General features: G+C 38.4%; 1 protein-coding gene across 1 annotated transcript; it reads right to left on the reverse strand.

Moving 5' to 3' along the window:
• Positions 1-1,504: 1,504 nt before the first annotated feature.
• kiaa0319 (KIAA0319 ortholog) lies at positions 1,505-14,061 on the reverse strand. Its single transcript, XM_042490718.1, has 17 exons — positions 13,869-14,061; positions 12,457-12,506; positions 11,494-11,938; positions 10,569-10,824; positions 9,846-10,011; positions 8,758-8,850; positions 8,314-8,487; positions 7,314-7,455; positions 7,091-7,239; positions 6,833-6,984; positions 5,718-5,856; positions 5,440-5,599; positions 4,474-4,610; positions 3,665-3,787; positions 2,729-2,819; positions 2,521-2,612; positions 1,505-1,906 (listed from the first exon to the last, which is right to left on the reverse strand). The coding sequence occupies exons 2-17, from the start codon at positions 12,497-12,499 to the stop codon at positions 1,749-1,751; spliced, it is 2,520 nt and encodes an 839-aa protein (XP_042346652.1). The 5' UTR covers positions 12,500-12,506; positions 13,869-14,061; the 3' UTR covers positions 1,505-1,748.
• Positions 14,062-15,324: the final 1,263 nt, after the last annotated feature.

Genomic DNA, 15,324 nt, shown 5'->3' on the forward strand with positions numbered 1-15,324 from the left:
AATAGCAAGAAATGTGTGGAAATAATAATATATAAATATATATTTTTAAAAAGTAGCAAAAATTACCTCAAAATAGGGAAAAAAAACAAAGAAAATTAAAAAAAGATAAATATATATATATATTTAAGAAATATATATATATGTGTATACATGGTTTTCTGTAGCATAATTTTAAATATATGTATATTATATAATTATACAAATAGTTTTCTGAACATTTTAAGCCTATAATCTTACAACGTTTCTCTTTTTTAAACTAATTTTCACATATACCAATTTTTAGCAATATCCCAAATACTCTTCTTTAAGTCCCTGTCCACAAGTTTTGGGGTATTTTTTAAAATTGATATTTTCCCCGCCGTCTAAGAAAATAAATAAATTCTGTCCACATGACATTCATTTCACTGCGTGAAACGCTTGCCAGGCCGCGAGGCGGGAATAAAGGCTACATCAGCGATCCAGAAAAGAGTCTGAGCGCGTGCAGTGAGGTTTTTTTCCTTTGGCGGCATGAACAAATCAAACAATAGCAGCTAATTATTTCTTTATTTATACACATTTAATAACATCTTCTGGTACACATCCCAAAGGTGCTGTGAAACCGAAATGTGACTCGCGTGAGCGGGAGACAATCCAAACGAACCGTTGGTCCGCTGATGTTTCTGGTACATGCTCATTACACAAAGCAACGATGGGCTGGTGGGAATTTAGGAGATGATGTCATCGTTTCCCAAAATGCTCTGTTTTACACAAAGTAGCCACAGTTTGTAAAAATCTGCACCTCAGAGAGCATTTTCAAAAATTTGAGTTGTAGTGACGCTAAAACTCAGTTTGTGTGGATGAGAGGCCAAAATATTAGGGGAAATACCTGTTTTCAAAAAGATCTGTAAACATGTAAAGTGGGTCTAAAACTCTTAATTAAAGTTTCCAATTCAAGAAAAATATTCCAACACTGTAGAGCTGCAACAATTAGTTGATTAATCAACTGGCAGCCTTTTTTTTTAAAAATCAAATAAATGTTAAATAAAGCATAAATTTAAAAAAAAAAAAAAAAAAAAAAGAAAAGAAAATTGAAGTAAATAAAAATAAATATGAAGTCAAACACTTGCTGCTTTCTTGCTTCTTAAATGTGAAATTAATTATTTTCTTTGTCATACATGATCATGAACTGAAAGCTTGTGTTTGTTTTTGACCGCTCCGGCCCTCCAGGTTTTTTGCAGGCTGTTTTCTGTCATTGTTGCAGCCTGAAACGTCTGATTTCACTGCAGCTTTTCTACATAATTGTGATGCAAGTTTCGATATTTAAATGTTGGAAAAAAAAAACATTTTAAGACGTCACCTTGAGCTCCGGGAAACTACACAGCAGGTCATGTGAACGGTTAATTGAGAAAATAATGGGAAGATTGATTGATAATGGAAATAATCGTTCTTAGTTGTTTTAAGATTAAGAATGTTCCAAATATTTCATGTTTTTTTTTTCCCAAACACGGATGCTTCAGCCCTTTTTGTCCTGTGAGAGGAGTCCCAGGTTTGTCCTCGGGGCCTTAAGTCCTCGTGTCCTGCTGAAGGAGTTTGACCCTGAAATGGGACACTGGTTCATTTTAACTTCACAGAAACAGGATTTCTGGGTAATGAAGTCCATCTTCAAACTTTAAGAAGTTAAATCTCTCGCTGCCACTCGCGGCTGTCAGAGTGCAAAACGTCCCAGACGAGTCCCGTCTGCGTCACCGAGGGAGTCGCGCTCCATCCGGTCAGCCGAAGGCGTTTCCGTTGCGGGCGGCCTGAGCGCTGATCCGGTTCCTGCTGCGGACGGGTCGGTCCCGGCTAAAAATGGTGTCCTGGTCGCTGTCCAGCTCCGACTCTGACATCATCAGGCTGGAGTTGTGCTCCGTGCTGCGGTGTTTGATACCTGCAGAGAGGTAAGGTGCTTTATTCAGATTTATTTATGTATTTTTTATTTGTGCTGCTTTTATTTCATGCACTCATTTAGATTTTTGAGTTTGGTCATTTTATTCTGGGAGTTTGTTCTGTGGTCCTGCCTCCACTTCTGGAGCAAAACTCCTGTTTCACTGCATAGTTTGTTTTTCATGAATCTTTCTTGATGCTTGTGGGTGTGAAATAGGGATAAACCAACCATCTATTAATCCGTCATTTAAAATTTAGTATATGTATAAGTATATGTAATATATTGCTATGTTTGACTGTGGAAAAAACACATTTGGTATTCTCTGAAAAAAGCAAAATAACATTAACATACATTTTTGTGCCTTTTTTTAAGATGTCGATTAATTGTTAATTTTACCAATAATCAACTAAGCTAAGTGCTTTCAATTTGTGACAAAGGCGTTTACATTTCTCATTTATTGCATCAACTCTTTTTCACCAAAGGAAAAAAAAACACCCTGAGTGGAAAGACTTTATTGCACAGCTGAAAGTTAAGTTTTTCTAACACGATACTTGAAAATGTTCACGAGGTACATTTCTGGAAACACGGCGCCTGACGCTCTAACTGACGTGACTCACTGAATTTGGGTCTGAGCTCCACCCTCTCCTGCTCGTCCATGTTGTCCAGGATGGTGTATTTGGTTTTCTTCCTCACTTTGGTTTGTCTCCTCCTGGACACAGTCGACACAGACAGGCTGCTCAGATTCAGGTTCAGTCACCAGGACACAAAGTCCGAGCTTAAAAACATCTGGAAACATCAGAGTGTCGTCTGCAAACATTTGTTTACCTCTTGCAGCAGCAGATGAAGGTCCAGCTGACAGACAGGATGAAGACCATGAGCATGAAGCTGGTCAGGATGACGTACAGCACCCTCCACTCTGACAGGGAGGACAGGAGGAGCCCAAAATCACATCAGCTGTGCTACATTAAACCTGCTGCCTCTACAGAACTAATGCAACATGTGAGAAGAGAAATATGAGCTCGTATGAAGACAAGAAGTTTCCTTATTTCAGGTAAAACAAGAAAAACAGTCTGTTTACTACTGTTCTTTAGGTACAAGTTTGAGGTACTCGTACTTTGGTTTTTTCTTTCCATGCTGATGTAAAGGTCCAGTCTGTAAGATTTAGTAGGTTTAGTGGCATCTAGTGGGGAAGATTGCAGATTGCAACCAGCTAAACTTCTCCCACTTATGCCTAAATTCCACCGGGTCTGTCAACACTGCTGCCGGAGCTGATCATTCTAGATAATGCTCATGATTCCACCGGGTGCATTTTTGGAGCGTCTCTGCAGCGTCCCAGATGCAGCTCACGAGCAATTTAATAAAAAATGACCCAAAGATGAGCAAGAAACGAGAAAAAGTTACAAGAAAATTATTAGAAAAAAGAACACACAAAAAAAACAACTTTTTTGTAACATAAGTTGCTCATTTTGTTTTTTAATAATTAAAAATAATTTTGAATATATAGTTTATAATAAGTGAAAATGTAGATTTCAGATTTTTTTTTTCGCTATCTTTTCTGATAATTTTCTAACAATCCCCCCCCCCCCCCCCCCATTTTTAAATTTTCAGGTCATTTTCTTGCCAAGTTAGTCATCGCTTTTCCATGAATTTTTTTTTCTTTCATCAAAGAAATCAAACCAGTTTGCTCAGGTCCAAAGGGTTAACTGACTTCCTAAGCGATGATACTTAAATCTGATGCTAATAATTAGTACTTGTATTTACCACAATTGCTCTCTCCATCGCCGAGGTAACGCCGAATCAGGTTCTCCGTCCAGAAGGGGTCGCATGCACACTCCTTGGTGATCGGATCACACTGACCGCGGCCCGAACAGTGAAGCAGGCACACTGAAAGAAAACGACAAAAAGAGATGAAAGTAAGATTATGTTTAATAATTTATGATGTTAATTTCTTATTTTAATAATTTTTAAACATTACATTTTCCTGGAATAACATCTTCTGAACATTGCTTTGAAAATGTTCTTTCTTTGTTCTCATGTAACATTTCAGGAACGTTTTGTGAAACATTTTATGATCGTTCACCTCTCAGCATCACGAAAACATCCTCATGTTGCAGTAAAAACGTTACATCTTAGTCAGCTTTTAACCTTAAAGGAACATTATTTGAAGATAAACATCCTTAAAACACATTTTGAACATTAGATTAGTTAGTTTTTCTTTAAAACATTATTGTAACTTGTAGTTAACATTAGCCAACGTTGTGGGAACGTTCCCTGCTTGGTTTGTAAAACCAATCGTGCACAGTGAGTGAGAGAAGCCTGTTAAATAATCCTGGAACCTAAAACTGACTTTGTCAAACATCGTTTTTTGTCAAACCAACATTTTCAAACCCCAAAAAGTTACATCTCAGATCAAGGAAAAATGTGGAATAACATGTTTTTGGTTGAAAAATGACTCAAAGGATGCATTTTTTATCAGAATGGTTGCTGATTAATTTTCTGTCGACTGAGTAATTGATTAATCGGCTGATGGTTTCAGCGTCGGCTCTGATGAGGATCTGATCTGAACTCACAGACGGTGTCGACTCTCAGCACTCTGAACAGCAGGTAGTCGCTCTTCTCTCTGAGCAGCTGGTTCCTCAGCAGACCCACCAGCCGGGAGCCAGAGATCGGCCCCGAGGGGCCCCTCACCGAGAACCGCAACACCGTGCTGCACACACACACACACACACACACACACACACACACACACACACACACACACACACACAGAAACTATTCAGACGTTCACATCTTTGAAGTATTTTCGTGATGGGATATATTTCCTGTACTTGAATCCAATTTCTCTATTTATGTGAGTTTTTTGGTTAACCCTTTGAAACCTGAACAAATAGGAACATTTTTTTCTTTTTTCTTCAAAAACATAGAAAAAAAGGCATGAGCATCAAGCAAGAAATTAATAAAAAGCTCCATAATAATTACCTGATATTATAAAAGAACCAAAGCAGAAAATGACATGAAAATAAAAATAATAATAATTTTTATAATTACATTTTTTATATATATAATCATAAATACATATTTCTTAATATTTTTCATTATTATTTTTATTTGGTAATTCTTATAATAATTCTCTGTCTCTCCTTTTTAAATCTTATTTTCAGGTCTTTTTTGTCAACTTTTTCAGATTTTTTTGCAGTTTGCAGGATATTTCATGCCAGGTTGCAGATTGTTTTTTTCCTCATAATTTTGGAAGAAACCAAACCAACATGCTCACTTTTGAAAAGCTGAAATGTTTGTGAAAGGCGAATGAACGCGGCACAAAAAAACTGGTGTCCATCCGTGTTTGAAAGGTGAAGAAATGTTTTTAAAGAACAGTCTCACTCCTTTCAGCTGAACTGTTTTTTATGTCATAGTGTACTTATAATACTTAAAATACCTTTCTGTCTTGCAGTGTAACGTCCGTTCAGCATCTAAATCATGGACTGTAGTTTGTCTCCACAGAAGAATCGGCCTCAGTGAGCCGTCTGTGTTGGTACCTGAGGTGCGAGTGTCCCTGCAGCGCTCGGATCTGGATGTCCCCGTCGAGGACGTGGAGCAGAGCGGCGAGCTGTCGGACCACCGTGTCCCTCTGAGCCACGCTGACCTGAGACACCGACACCAGCATCTCCAGCTCCACCTCCTCCCCTCCGCCCGGCTCTACAGGGACACAGCAGGGACACAGCAGGGACACACTTCAGCTTCTTACAAGGACCAACCACATCAACAGAGACTTAGATCCACGTTCGCCGTGCGAAGGTTCGTTTTTAAACTTTACCGGGTTGGACCTCCACGGTGGCGGCGGCGGTGCTGGAGCGCCCCTGAGCGTCCGTCACCCTCAGCTGGAACAGGTAGGTTCCCTCCACCAGGTTGGCCAGGTAAAGCGAGGCCTGAGTCTCTGAGCCGTACAGCACGTCCTGCAGACAGCCAGTTATCCATATGAAAATATACAGTTATTATCATTTTTATCAAAATTATAAACTTATATATAAACTCAAATTATTATAAACTATTGGAATTAAAATTTGTGTACATTATACTTAGATTATTTAAGTAGGAAAGAGATAAAATCAAATAAATTCGATTTATATGATATAAAATTATTCAAACATTTTTTAAGAAAAGAAACCTCCTGTTAAAGTTGGTAATAATATTTGGTAGGAAAAAAGTAACGAAGCAAAGATTACTTCTTGTACTTCTATACACTTAAATATTTTAGCTCGACACCTGTGTACAGATTTTGCATAATCACGTGTTCATGTGGACCTCTGAGTTAAGACCAATGTGTTAAAGTAAGGATTAGATATTGTAAGAGGTCAGGACGTTAAAAAAAGGAAAATGATTTTAAATTTAAGATTTAAGTAAGATTTACTTAAGATTTAAGTAAGAAAGTAAACAATAAAGACCCCTTATTATCCATTCAGTCTACAATTATTCTTAATTATAATTTTATAATAGCTCATATATTTAAACATTAAATTCAGTGTAAAGTTTGGGTCTTTTTAAAGAGTGTTTAAAATATTACAGTTTTAGTGAAAATGCATGCTTTTTTTTTAAGTACCGAGCGTAACATTGGATAAATGTTTAGAGTTTGTAAACTGATGTTTTTATATCGTTTTATTGTTTGAAACAATCACCTCTGAGTTCAATTCTTTATGAATTTTTTGTTCACTGTGGAGACATTCGAGAAAAACAAACATTTCTTACCAAATTTGATGTAATCTGGTGGAAAATAGCTGATATACAGCTGATCGTGAAGGGAGTGAAATATTCCTTTATTCTAACTTTATTCTTTAATCTCTAACTCTAACACACTCTAATCTCTTGTAATCTGATTCAAACTGATGTTTTCTATAAAACTCTGATCTCCAGAGTCAGATTATCTGTACTGACCCCGGCAGCGGGACTCTGGCTGTCTCTGACCCACAGGTAGTGGACCTCGGTCTGGTCTCCGTCCGTCACGGATCCTCGGAGGACCAGAGAGCTGTTGGGCAGAGAGAGAGTGTGGCTGCCGCTGGCGTGGGTGACGGGAGGAAGACTTCGGGCTGCAGGAGGAAGGACGACAGTTTTTTAAAGGTCGTGAATGAATATCATTGATATTATAGATTAATTTTTTAGTCTATAAATGTCTGAAAATATAAAGTGTCTCACCCTCCTGGACCCTGACAATCAGTGAAGTGCTGTCTGTCGCCCCCTGCTGGTCAGAGACGGTCAGTCTGAAGGTGTAGCGTCCGACCCGGAGACCCGACGCCGTGGCCACGGCCCGGTCCGCACCCTCCAGCTTTAACCCCGGGGGACCACTGCAAAATATGTAAAAATGAGTGAATTTGTAATGTGAAGTTATTAATTCTTAGAAACATGCCGGACTCGTTACCTGACGGCGTCCCAGCGGTATGTGACGATCCCGAGGTCGTCGGTGCTTCCGCTGCCGTCTAGCGTCAGGCTGCTCACCGGGAGAAGCAGCTTCCTGTCGGGCCCCACGACCGCCACCGGGCCGCGGTTTGACCCCCTGACCTCTGATGCTGGATGAAGGGAGGCGTGAGAACGAGACGGTGAGTAATTCTGTTCATTTAAATGTTTTTCACTTTGTGCTGTTAACTTACATCCATCAGTTAATCCTTTTATTTATCGGTTTATTTAACTCATTAAAGTGTAATTTAGGACTTTTAGTCGTGAGTAATTTGCAGTCCTGGTCCCTGGTTATGCTTTTAAGAAAATCAACACGTTAAAACATATTAAAATAGACATAAAAACTAACAATAAAGCAGACAGACATAAAAACAGTGAAACACTCAGAATAAAAACTGAGAGCAAACAGATAAAACAGATTTTAAAAATCTAAAATATGATGTGTTTTGCAATATTAAAGATGCAAATTAGTGTTCACAGATTTATCCTTTTTTTTAGTCATAGTTTTGCCTTTGAATTGAAAGCTTTAAAATCAGTTAAAGTTTTTAATTGCGATGGTCGGGTATTCAAATCTGTGGACCTTTAACTCTTTGAAACCTGAAAAGTAAAGTAAAAAGAAAAATAAAGACAGTAAATTTGCCAAGAACAAAACAAACAAATAAAAAGGGAAATAAAAAGAAATAATAAAACAAGTAAATAACCTGAAAAACTGCTTAAAAATTATAATAATTCTTTAAAATAATTAGTAATATGTAAATACGATCATTATAAATCTAGATTTGTTTTAGACATTTTCTCTTCCTTTTTAAAAGAATATTTTTTAAATGACCAATTTTGTGAAGTTGCTTTCTATCTTTTCTCTAATATTTTCAAAAGAAATTAAGCTAATTTTCTCAAAGTTCAAAGGTTTAAAAAGGCATATTAGCACAAGAAAATCGATGTTAATCCGAGATTTTAAAGCACACTTTTCAACGTAAATTTACCCGACTCTGCAGCGGTCGTAGCAGAGGGCGAGGTCGTGGTCGGAGGGTCGGTGCTGGGAGGCGAGGTGGTGGGGGGGTCAGAGGTCAGAGCTCTGTCCAGGGGTCGGGTGGTGTTCGGGGGAGCTCCGTCTGCTGACTGTAAAACCTTCAGTGTGTCTGTGGAGCATCAAAAAAACACACAAAAATAAACTCTAAAAACTCTCAAGACTGATTATTGAGGCCCTCTACATTAAAGTGCATCAATAATTCAGCTGAGCACCTCTGTCTTATTTAATTCTTATATTTAGCACACCTGCAGCACATATTTGTACGGATTTCAAATAATTCGGATGACACAAAACATAAACCAGCCCTGCTTTTGTGTGTGTGTGTGTGTGTGTGTGTGTGTGTGTGCATGCGCGTGTGTGTGTGTGTGTGTTTCAGTACCAGTTGTGGGTTCAGGAGAAACTGAAGCATCAGGTTGAACTGTGGGTAACGTCCTCTCCGCAGGGTTTCCCAGGGACGCTATCAGGGGTCCATCTGCAGGTGAATGAAGGAGGAAATCATCTGCTGGTAAGAGCCAAATCATTTATGTTTAAATACTAATAATTATTATTATGAATATACAGATTTTAACGTGCTTTTTAACCGTTTGAAACCTGAGCAAATTGTTTGATTTCTTTTAAAAATCAAATTTAACGCTCTCACTCACAACTAGTGAAAACCTTTTAAAGTGGGTGCTCTATCAAAGTAAACAAAATAGGACAGCACTGCCATTATTGTCTGTTTTTTATTTTTTTAAATTAATTAATTTATTTTTACATTTGGTTATTATTACTATTACTGTATGATTATTATCACTATTATTGCTATTTTCTCTATTTTCTACAGTCTCTTCGTTGTATTTATTTATGTACTTTTTTGTTTATTCTTTCAGAATATTACTGCGATTCGGCCTCTTGTAAAAACATTTTGGGCTCCCCCTGCTGGGATGTACTGGTATGTACTAATCTCACACCTGGGAGATTTTCCTTGTGTTATTGCCACTGTACACGCTGAGGAAGGACATCTGGCCCAAAATGTCCATGTGTCAATAATAAAAGACGCTTTAATCAGTGTGCTGTCCTATTTTGACTATTTTTTAAAACAGAGGGGGAGGCAACAAGCTAATTAACAAGGCATGAGCCAAAAATGTGCTTAAATATAAGCAACAAAAAAAAAAGTTTAAAAAAATGACGCTGAAAATTACATGTATATATATATATATATAGATAGATAGATAGATAGATAGATATTGTATAGAATTCAATATATTCAAATATTGTTTCATTTTTTTTCTGCAATTTGATTTTGAATATAAAACTATTGTAGTTATAAATACAGATTTCTTGACATTTTCCCCAAACATTTGGATTATTTTTTAATGATCCTCCCCTGTTTTTCCCTTATGTTTTCAAAAGAAATCAAACTAATTTGCTCAGTTTTAAAAGGTCATACAGCATCTGAAGGCAGATGAAGGTTTCAAAGGGTTAAACGTGACATCATAGGTCTACCCGGCTGAATGGACGTGCTGACGGGCTTATTGGGCGCCGTGCCCGGGGTGGGAAGTGCAGTCCCTGCGTGGTCGTGTTGGGCGGCGTCGGTTGTTGGTTTCTGCAGGAGTGTCGGTAACGTTGAATCAGTGCTGCTTTGAGTTTTGGTCTGTAAAAAAAAACACAACAGTTTTTCATCAGAGTGAGACATCTCTGCAGTTCTTTCTCTCTCTTCATGTCAGCAACTGTTTCCTTCTGCTTCCAGTCTTCATGCAAAGCTACGCTAACCCCGTGGTTACTCATGAGACAAATGCAAGGTCACTATGACCTTTGACCTTCAACCACCAAACTCCACTCTTGAGTCTATTCGAACGTTTGGACCAAATTTGAATAAATTCCCTCACGCTGTTCATGAGATATCGTGTTAACAAGACGGACACAATTGAAGTCCCAGTGACCTTGACCTTTGACCCATGACCACCAAAATCTAATCAGTTCATTCTTGAGTCCAAGTGGACGTTTGTGCCAAATTTGGAGAAATTCCCTTGATTCTTTCTTGAAATATCATGTTCACAGTATTCGGACAGATGGATGGACAAGTCGAAAACATAAAAACAAATAAACAAAAACCGGTATTTGTTGCTCCGCTCTGCTGTTGTATTCCTTCTCTGTGAGCTCCTCGTGACTGCAGTTTGAGTTTGAAATGATGAAATTAGCCTCATTGACCCGATTAACGTGATCACTCACAGTTTCCTCTGCAGCAGCAGGTTCAGTCGGTCTCTTGGTTTCGTCCTCGTCTCCCTGACTGAGGTTCCCCCCAGAGGAGGCTCTATTCTGGGCCGCGCCGCTCTCAGTCGGCCCCCTCTCTGGACCGTCCTCTGCCTCTGATTGGTTGAACATGTCTCCTCCCTCCACGGTCGGCTGGTCGGTCGTCACCTCGGCCTCAGAGCCGGGCCCTTCCCTCTCCTCCTCTGGGTTAGAGCTGTCGATTAATCGATCAGCAGAACATTAACTGGCAGGTATTGTAATCCTCAAATAATAGTTTTAGGTGTTTTTTTTAACCCTTTGAAACCTGGAATGACACCAGTTTGCTTGGACCGCGTTCATAAGAAATTCTTAAACCTTTGAAGCCCGAGAAAATGGATTTATGTTCTTTTCAAAATATAATCAAAACATGGCTAAAAAGGCAACTTGACAAGAAATGTTCTGCAAAGTGCAAGAAATTAGGAAGAGGTGACAAGAAAATTATTAGAAGTTAATAATATAAAATAGGGGAAAAGTTTCAATTGCTTAATATGGATAATAATAAATATCATATACATATATATATATATTGTATATATAATTTTTGCTTTTTTTTTTTAACCTTTTTTCTATATTTTGGGTAATTTTTTTGTAACTCATGGCATGTGCCTTCTTCCCATGTTTTTAAAAAAAGACTTCAAGCCAGTTTGCTCAAGTTTCAAAGGTTTAAAGCAAAAGAGCAAAATATTTGCTGTTTTTTTACCTCTTAAATTTGAGAATTTTATATAAATAAAGTGAAAAGCTTTGGATTTGAAGACTGGAAAATTGTACAGGGCAGTTTTCACTAGTTTTTGACATTTTAATGACAAAGCGATTAATTGATAATGAAAATGAGTGTTTGCCGTACTCTGGATACTCCACATCCAGCATGCCGGGGTCGGAGAAGTCCTGCTGAGGCCCGTCAAACAGAGCGAGGTCTTTCAGGGCCTCCAGGTCCCCGGGGGCCTCAGAGGACCTCGAGGGGGGCCTCCAGCGTCTGCCGTACGGCTCTCCTCTCACCAGAGACTGCAGCACCAGCGTCTGCGGCGACGCTCTCCGCAGGAAGGCGAGCAAGGAGTCGGCCCCGGGTCTCTCTCGGGGCTGGCAGTTCTCCCTCTGCTGGCAGCTCAGGATGTAGCAGCGGCCCTCGAACAGCCAGGCCAGGTCGTAACCCGGCAGGTCGCAGCAAGCCGCCACGCACTGCGGCAGAGACGCCACGCCGGGCACCCGCAGGATCCCGCTGCTCTCCACCGCCGGGGACACCACGGCCTCAGAGAAGGTCGCCCCCTGCCAGCACTGAGACGCCACTACAGCTGCAACACAACACAAAACTCAGGTTGAGTACTGACTCTTTTTTCTTTTTTATGATTTTATTTACATTTATCGAGGGTCCTTGTTCCTGATTGGAGAAATCAAAAGTGTTACAACCATAGACTGTTTATAAAGATGGACATCGTGTCCCCCAAAGTGTCATTTTTCAATCTCCATCGCCCCCTGGTGTCTGTCTGCAGTATAGGTCATAAAGCCCGCAAGGGGGGTTACACAGGTTTTTTGATACTTTCATTTATATTGTGTGAACCTTTTCATCTGGAAAGTACTTTGTGCTGAAGCTTGAAAAGTGCTATATATATATAATAATAATAATGATAATGATAATAATATATTTTTTATTATTAACTGGCTTTACAAACAGGAAAGCAGATGTGTCTTTTTACATCCTTTAATACATTTAAGTTTGTTTTATGACTAAAAAAAATGATGTCCATAAAAATAATCAATGCACATCTCAAAACTCAACTCAAATGTCAAATCAGTATGATGATACATTTACCTTGCACACTGTGAAGCAGCAGCAGAAATGTTTTCTCCCACATGGTCGGCCTGAAACAAACATCACAGCTTTACTGGAAACAGGACTCTTACTGGGAGAGAGCCACAACAGAAATTATAACAACATAATTAAAAAATCTGTTATTCTGGAGGGCGGTATGTACAAACATCAGTACAGTAATAAGTGAACAGTTGTCAGCAAATCTACTTTCATATTTGCTTGGAAATCTCCCAATCTCCCAGACAACACGAGGAAATCTATAATCTCGGAAGTTGTGATTTTGGGGAAAAAAAAGAAAAGAAAAGGATATTATGATATTATGATCAAAGGATCAAAATCTTTTTTCTGCTGACCTATAAGAAACTGCGGGAACCTCTGGGTAATAATTTGGTCTTAAAAAGATAAAAACTGTGGACAAATCTCTGAATTGGGACATTGGGTATAAAATTTAAGTTTATAAAGTTAATAAAGAATTAGCCTGAATTAACACATATTTTTATAAAATAAATATAAATTGTTATTTATTTATTATTTAATGTATTTGCACACTTCATGTTTTATAGCGCAGCAGGTACAGTGATGTGTTTCGCTCCTGAGCAGTTTCAGCACCGCGCTGCCGGACAGCGCCACCGGGAGCCCCGCCCGCCCCGCAGACAACACGATGCTCAAAATAAACGCACCTTCATCCATCTGACACCGCAAAAATCTCATATGTACGGCTACAGTAGCGATATTCATTTATTTCCGTGAAAACACGCATAACAGCCGCGTATGTCAGCCCAAAAAATGCGCATATTGTTCTCCTCAAAGGACAATTAGTCCGAACTCCGTTGAAAATTATATCAGTTAAAAGTTTTATTGCTTACTGATAAAAATATACAACTAATAACATATTAATAAACATATATTCCGAATTTCTGTAAACCACTTATAAATTCGGCATTCATTTATTGTACTAAAAAGCACGTCTTCGACTAAAACTTTCAACTTTTTCAGTCGGTTTGCCATTAACGCCCCTCGATAAATATGATCAGTTTCTATTATATTTTCACATGGCGTTTCGTTAAATCACCTTCAGCCAACACGGTGAAACGTGTACTAACATATGGTTCTCCAAAAAGCGGCCACTTGTGATTAAAATCTTTATGTTCGTGATTTTTGATTACCGCATTTCAACTTGTAATAAATACGTATTATTAGGGAATTTGTGAACGGAGTCTGGTTTGAATATCGCAGGCTAGCAACGTGCAGTAGGATGAAAATCTAAGCTAACATCTGTCAACTGAAAGCACTGAAATAGAAACAATAGTTTTCATTTTGACGACAAAAAGCGACAGTTAAAACAAATTAAATCAGCCCTCGTGTGTCGGTTTTAACGTTAAAACTCATCCGTGCTAAGAAATAAAACGCACCTGGTTGCTGGCCCGCTTTCTCCCGGTTCTCCTCGTGGCTCCTTACTGGTTCTCCCCCAGTGGACCCAATCAGTCCTAATGATTACATACTGGAGTCTCACTGGGTGCTGTTTAATATGTCACGCGCTGGTATTTATTAAAGTAAAACCCGATGAGAATTCGTGAGTAGAGCTGCAGGGCCTGATAACATCCCTGGCTGCACTGAAAACATCACTGTCACATGCAGAGGGCTCCCACCTGCTTCAGAGGACCTAAGGGACCGTTCGTAATTTTTGAGGTGGGAGGGGGTGGTGCCAAAAGGGGGGTGCATGTGAAATATTTTTTTTTAGCCTTGTGAGGGGCTTGTGGTTTTTTGGCTTAGAGGAGGGGCATACCGCTTTAAATAGCTGTATTTTTTAAAAAGATTTTTTAAAAATTAATTTAACTGGTGAGAGCACAGGTAGCCTCCTGTGCAACCACGGTCCCCGAAGTTGTGCCACGGCACAAAAAGTCAACAGGTTACCTGCTGACCTGTTCTCTCACCTGTTTTATAGTTCGCTGGCAATAAGTTTATTTCTGTAATATAACATGCCCTTTCTTGCAGAATTACCACTTGTATCTGTTCTTTTAATATTATGACTTTGTTCTCATGAAATTACAACTTTTTTTCTAGTAAAATTCTGACTTAATTCTCATAAATTACATTTTTTTTCTTGTAAATTTCTGACTTTATTCTCATATTATTACAAGTTTATTCTCCTAGAATTACAACTTTTTTTCTCGTAAAACTATGACTTCATTCTTGTAATATTACAACTTCTATCTATCTATCTATCTATCTATTTTGAATTTTAACAATTTGAAGATCGACTACGAAGCAAGTGCTTTTAACTGTAAGCTCTTAATGGAGATGTAATATTAAACAAAGCAGAGAAATGGTAATAATGATAATAATAACTTATACTATCTTACGTTATGCCAGTTATTATGACTGACAGAAAAATGATATATTTACTGAGGATTATGTTCTGCAGCAAAAAAGATGATAACGGCCTTCTGGCTAAAACCACAGCCCCCAGTGTAAACCACTGGAGAAATGTGGTGAAAAATGTATTTATAATGGAAAAAATGACAGCTAAGTTACAGATGAAAATGGACTGGTTTAAGGAACAATGATCCCCGTTAATACGGGCAATGCCAGAAATTTAGAGACCTCTTTTTTTTCTTTTGTTCTTTTGCTTCTATTTTTTTCCCTTGTTTGTTTACTTTCCGTTTTATCATGTTTTCAACCATGTTTTAGTTGTTGTATGTGTTATCTCTATATTGAATTAATAAAAAGTTTCAATAGTAATAATAATAATAATAATATCTAAACACCCAAGGGAAAATATGAATGTATCTCAGTTATCTGATACACTGGGGAACTGTTTTAGAAAATTATACAACATTTGTGTTTTAATTTCTTTAATCCGTTTCA

The sequence above is a fragment of the Plectropomus leopardus genome, chromosome 7 (genome assembly GCF_008729295.1).
Source record: "Plectropomus leopardus isolate mb chromosome 7, YSFRI_Pleo_2.0, whole genome shotgun sequence".
NCBI classification, from domain to species: Eukaryota; Metazoa; Chordata; class Actinopteri; order Perciformes; family Serranidae; genus Plectropomus; species Plectropomus leopardus.

Excerpts from the sequence above, each read along its gene's own strand:
- kiaa0319 (XM_042490718.1), bottom strand. The coding sequence starts at position 12,499 with ATGTGGGAGAAAACATTTCTGCTGCTGCTTCACAGTGTGCAAG. Across the intron at positions 10,825-11,493 it reads CTGGATGTGGAGTATCCAGA|CTCTAACCCAGAGGAGGAGA; the intron begins GTACGGCAAACA and ends ATTAATCGACAG. Across the intron at positions 10,012-10,568 it reads TGAGTGATCACGTTAATCGG|ACCAAAACTCAAAGCAGCAC; the intron begins GTCAATGAGGCT and ends TTTTTTTTACAG.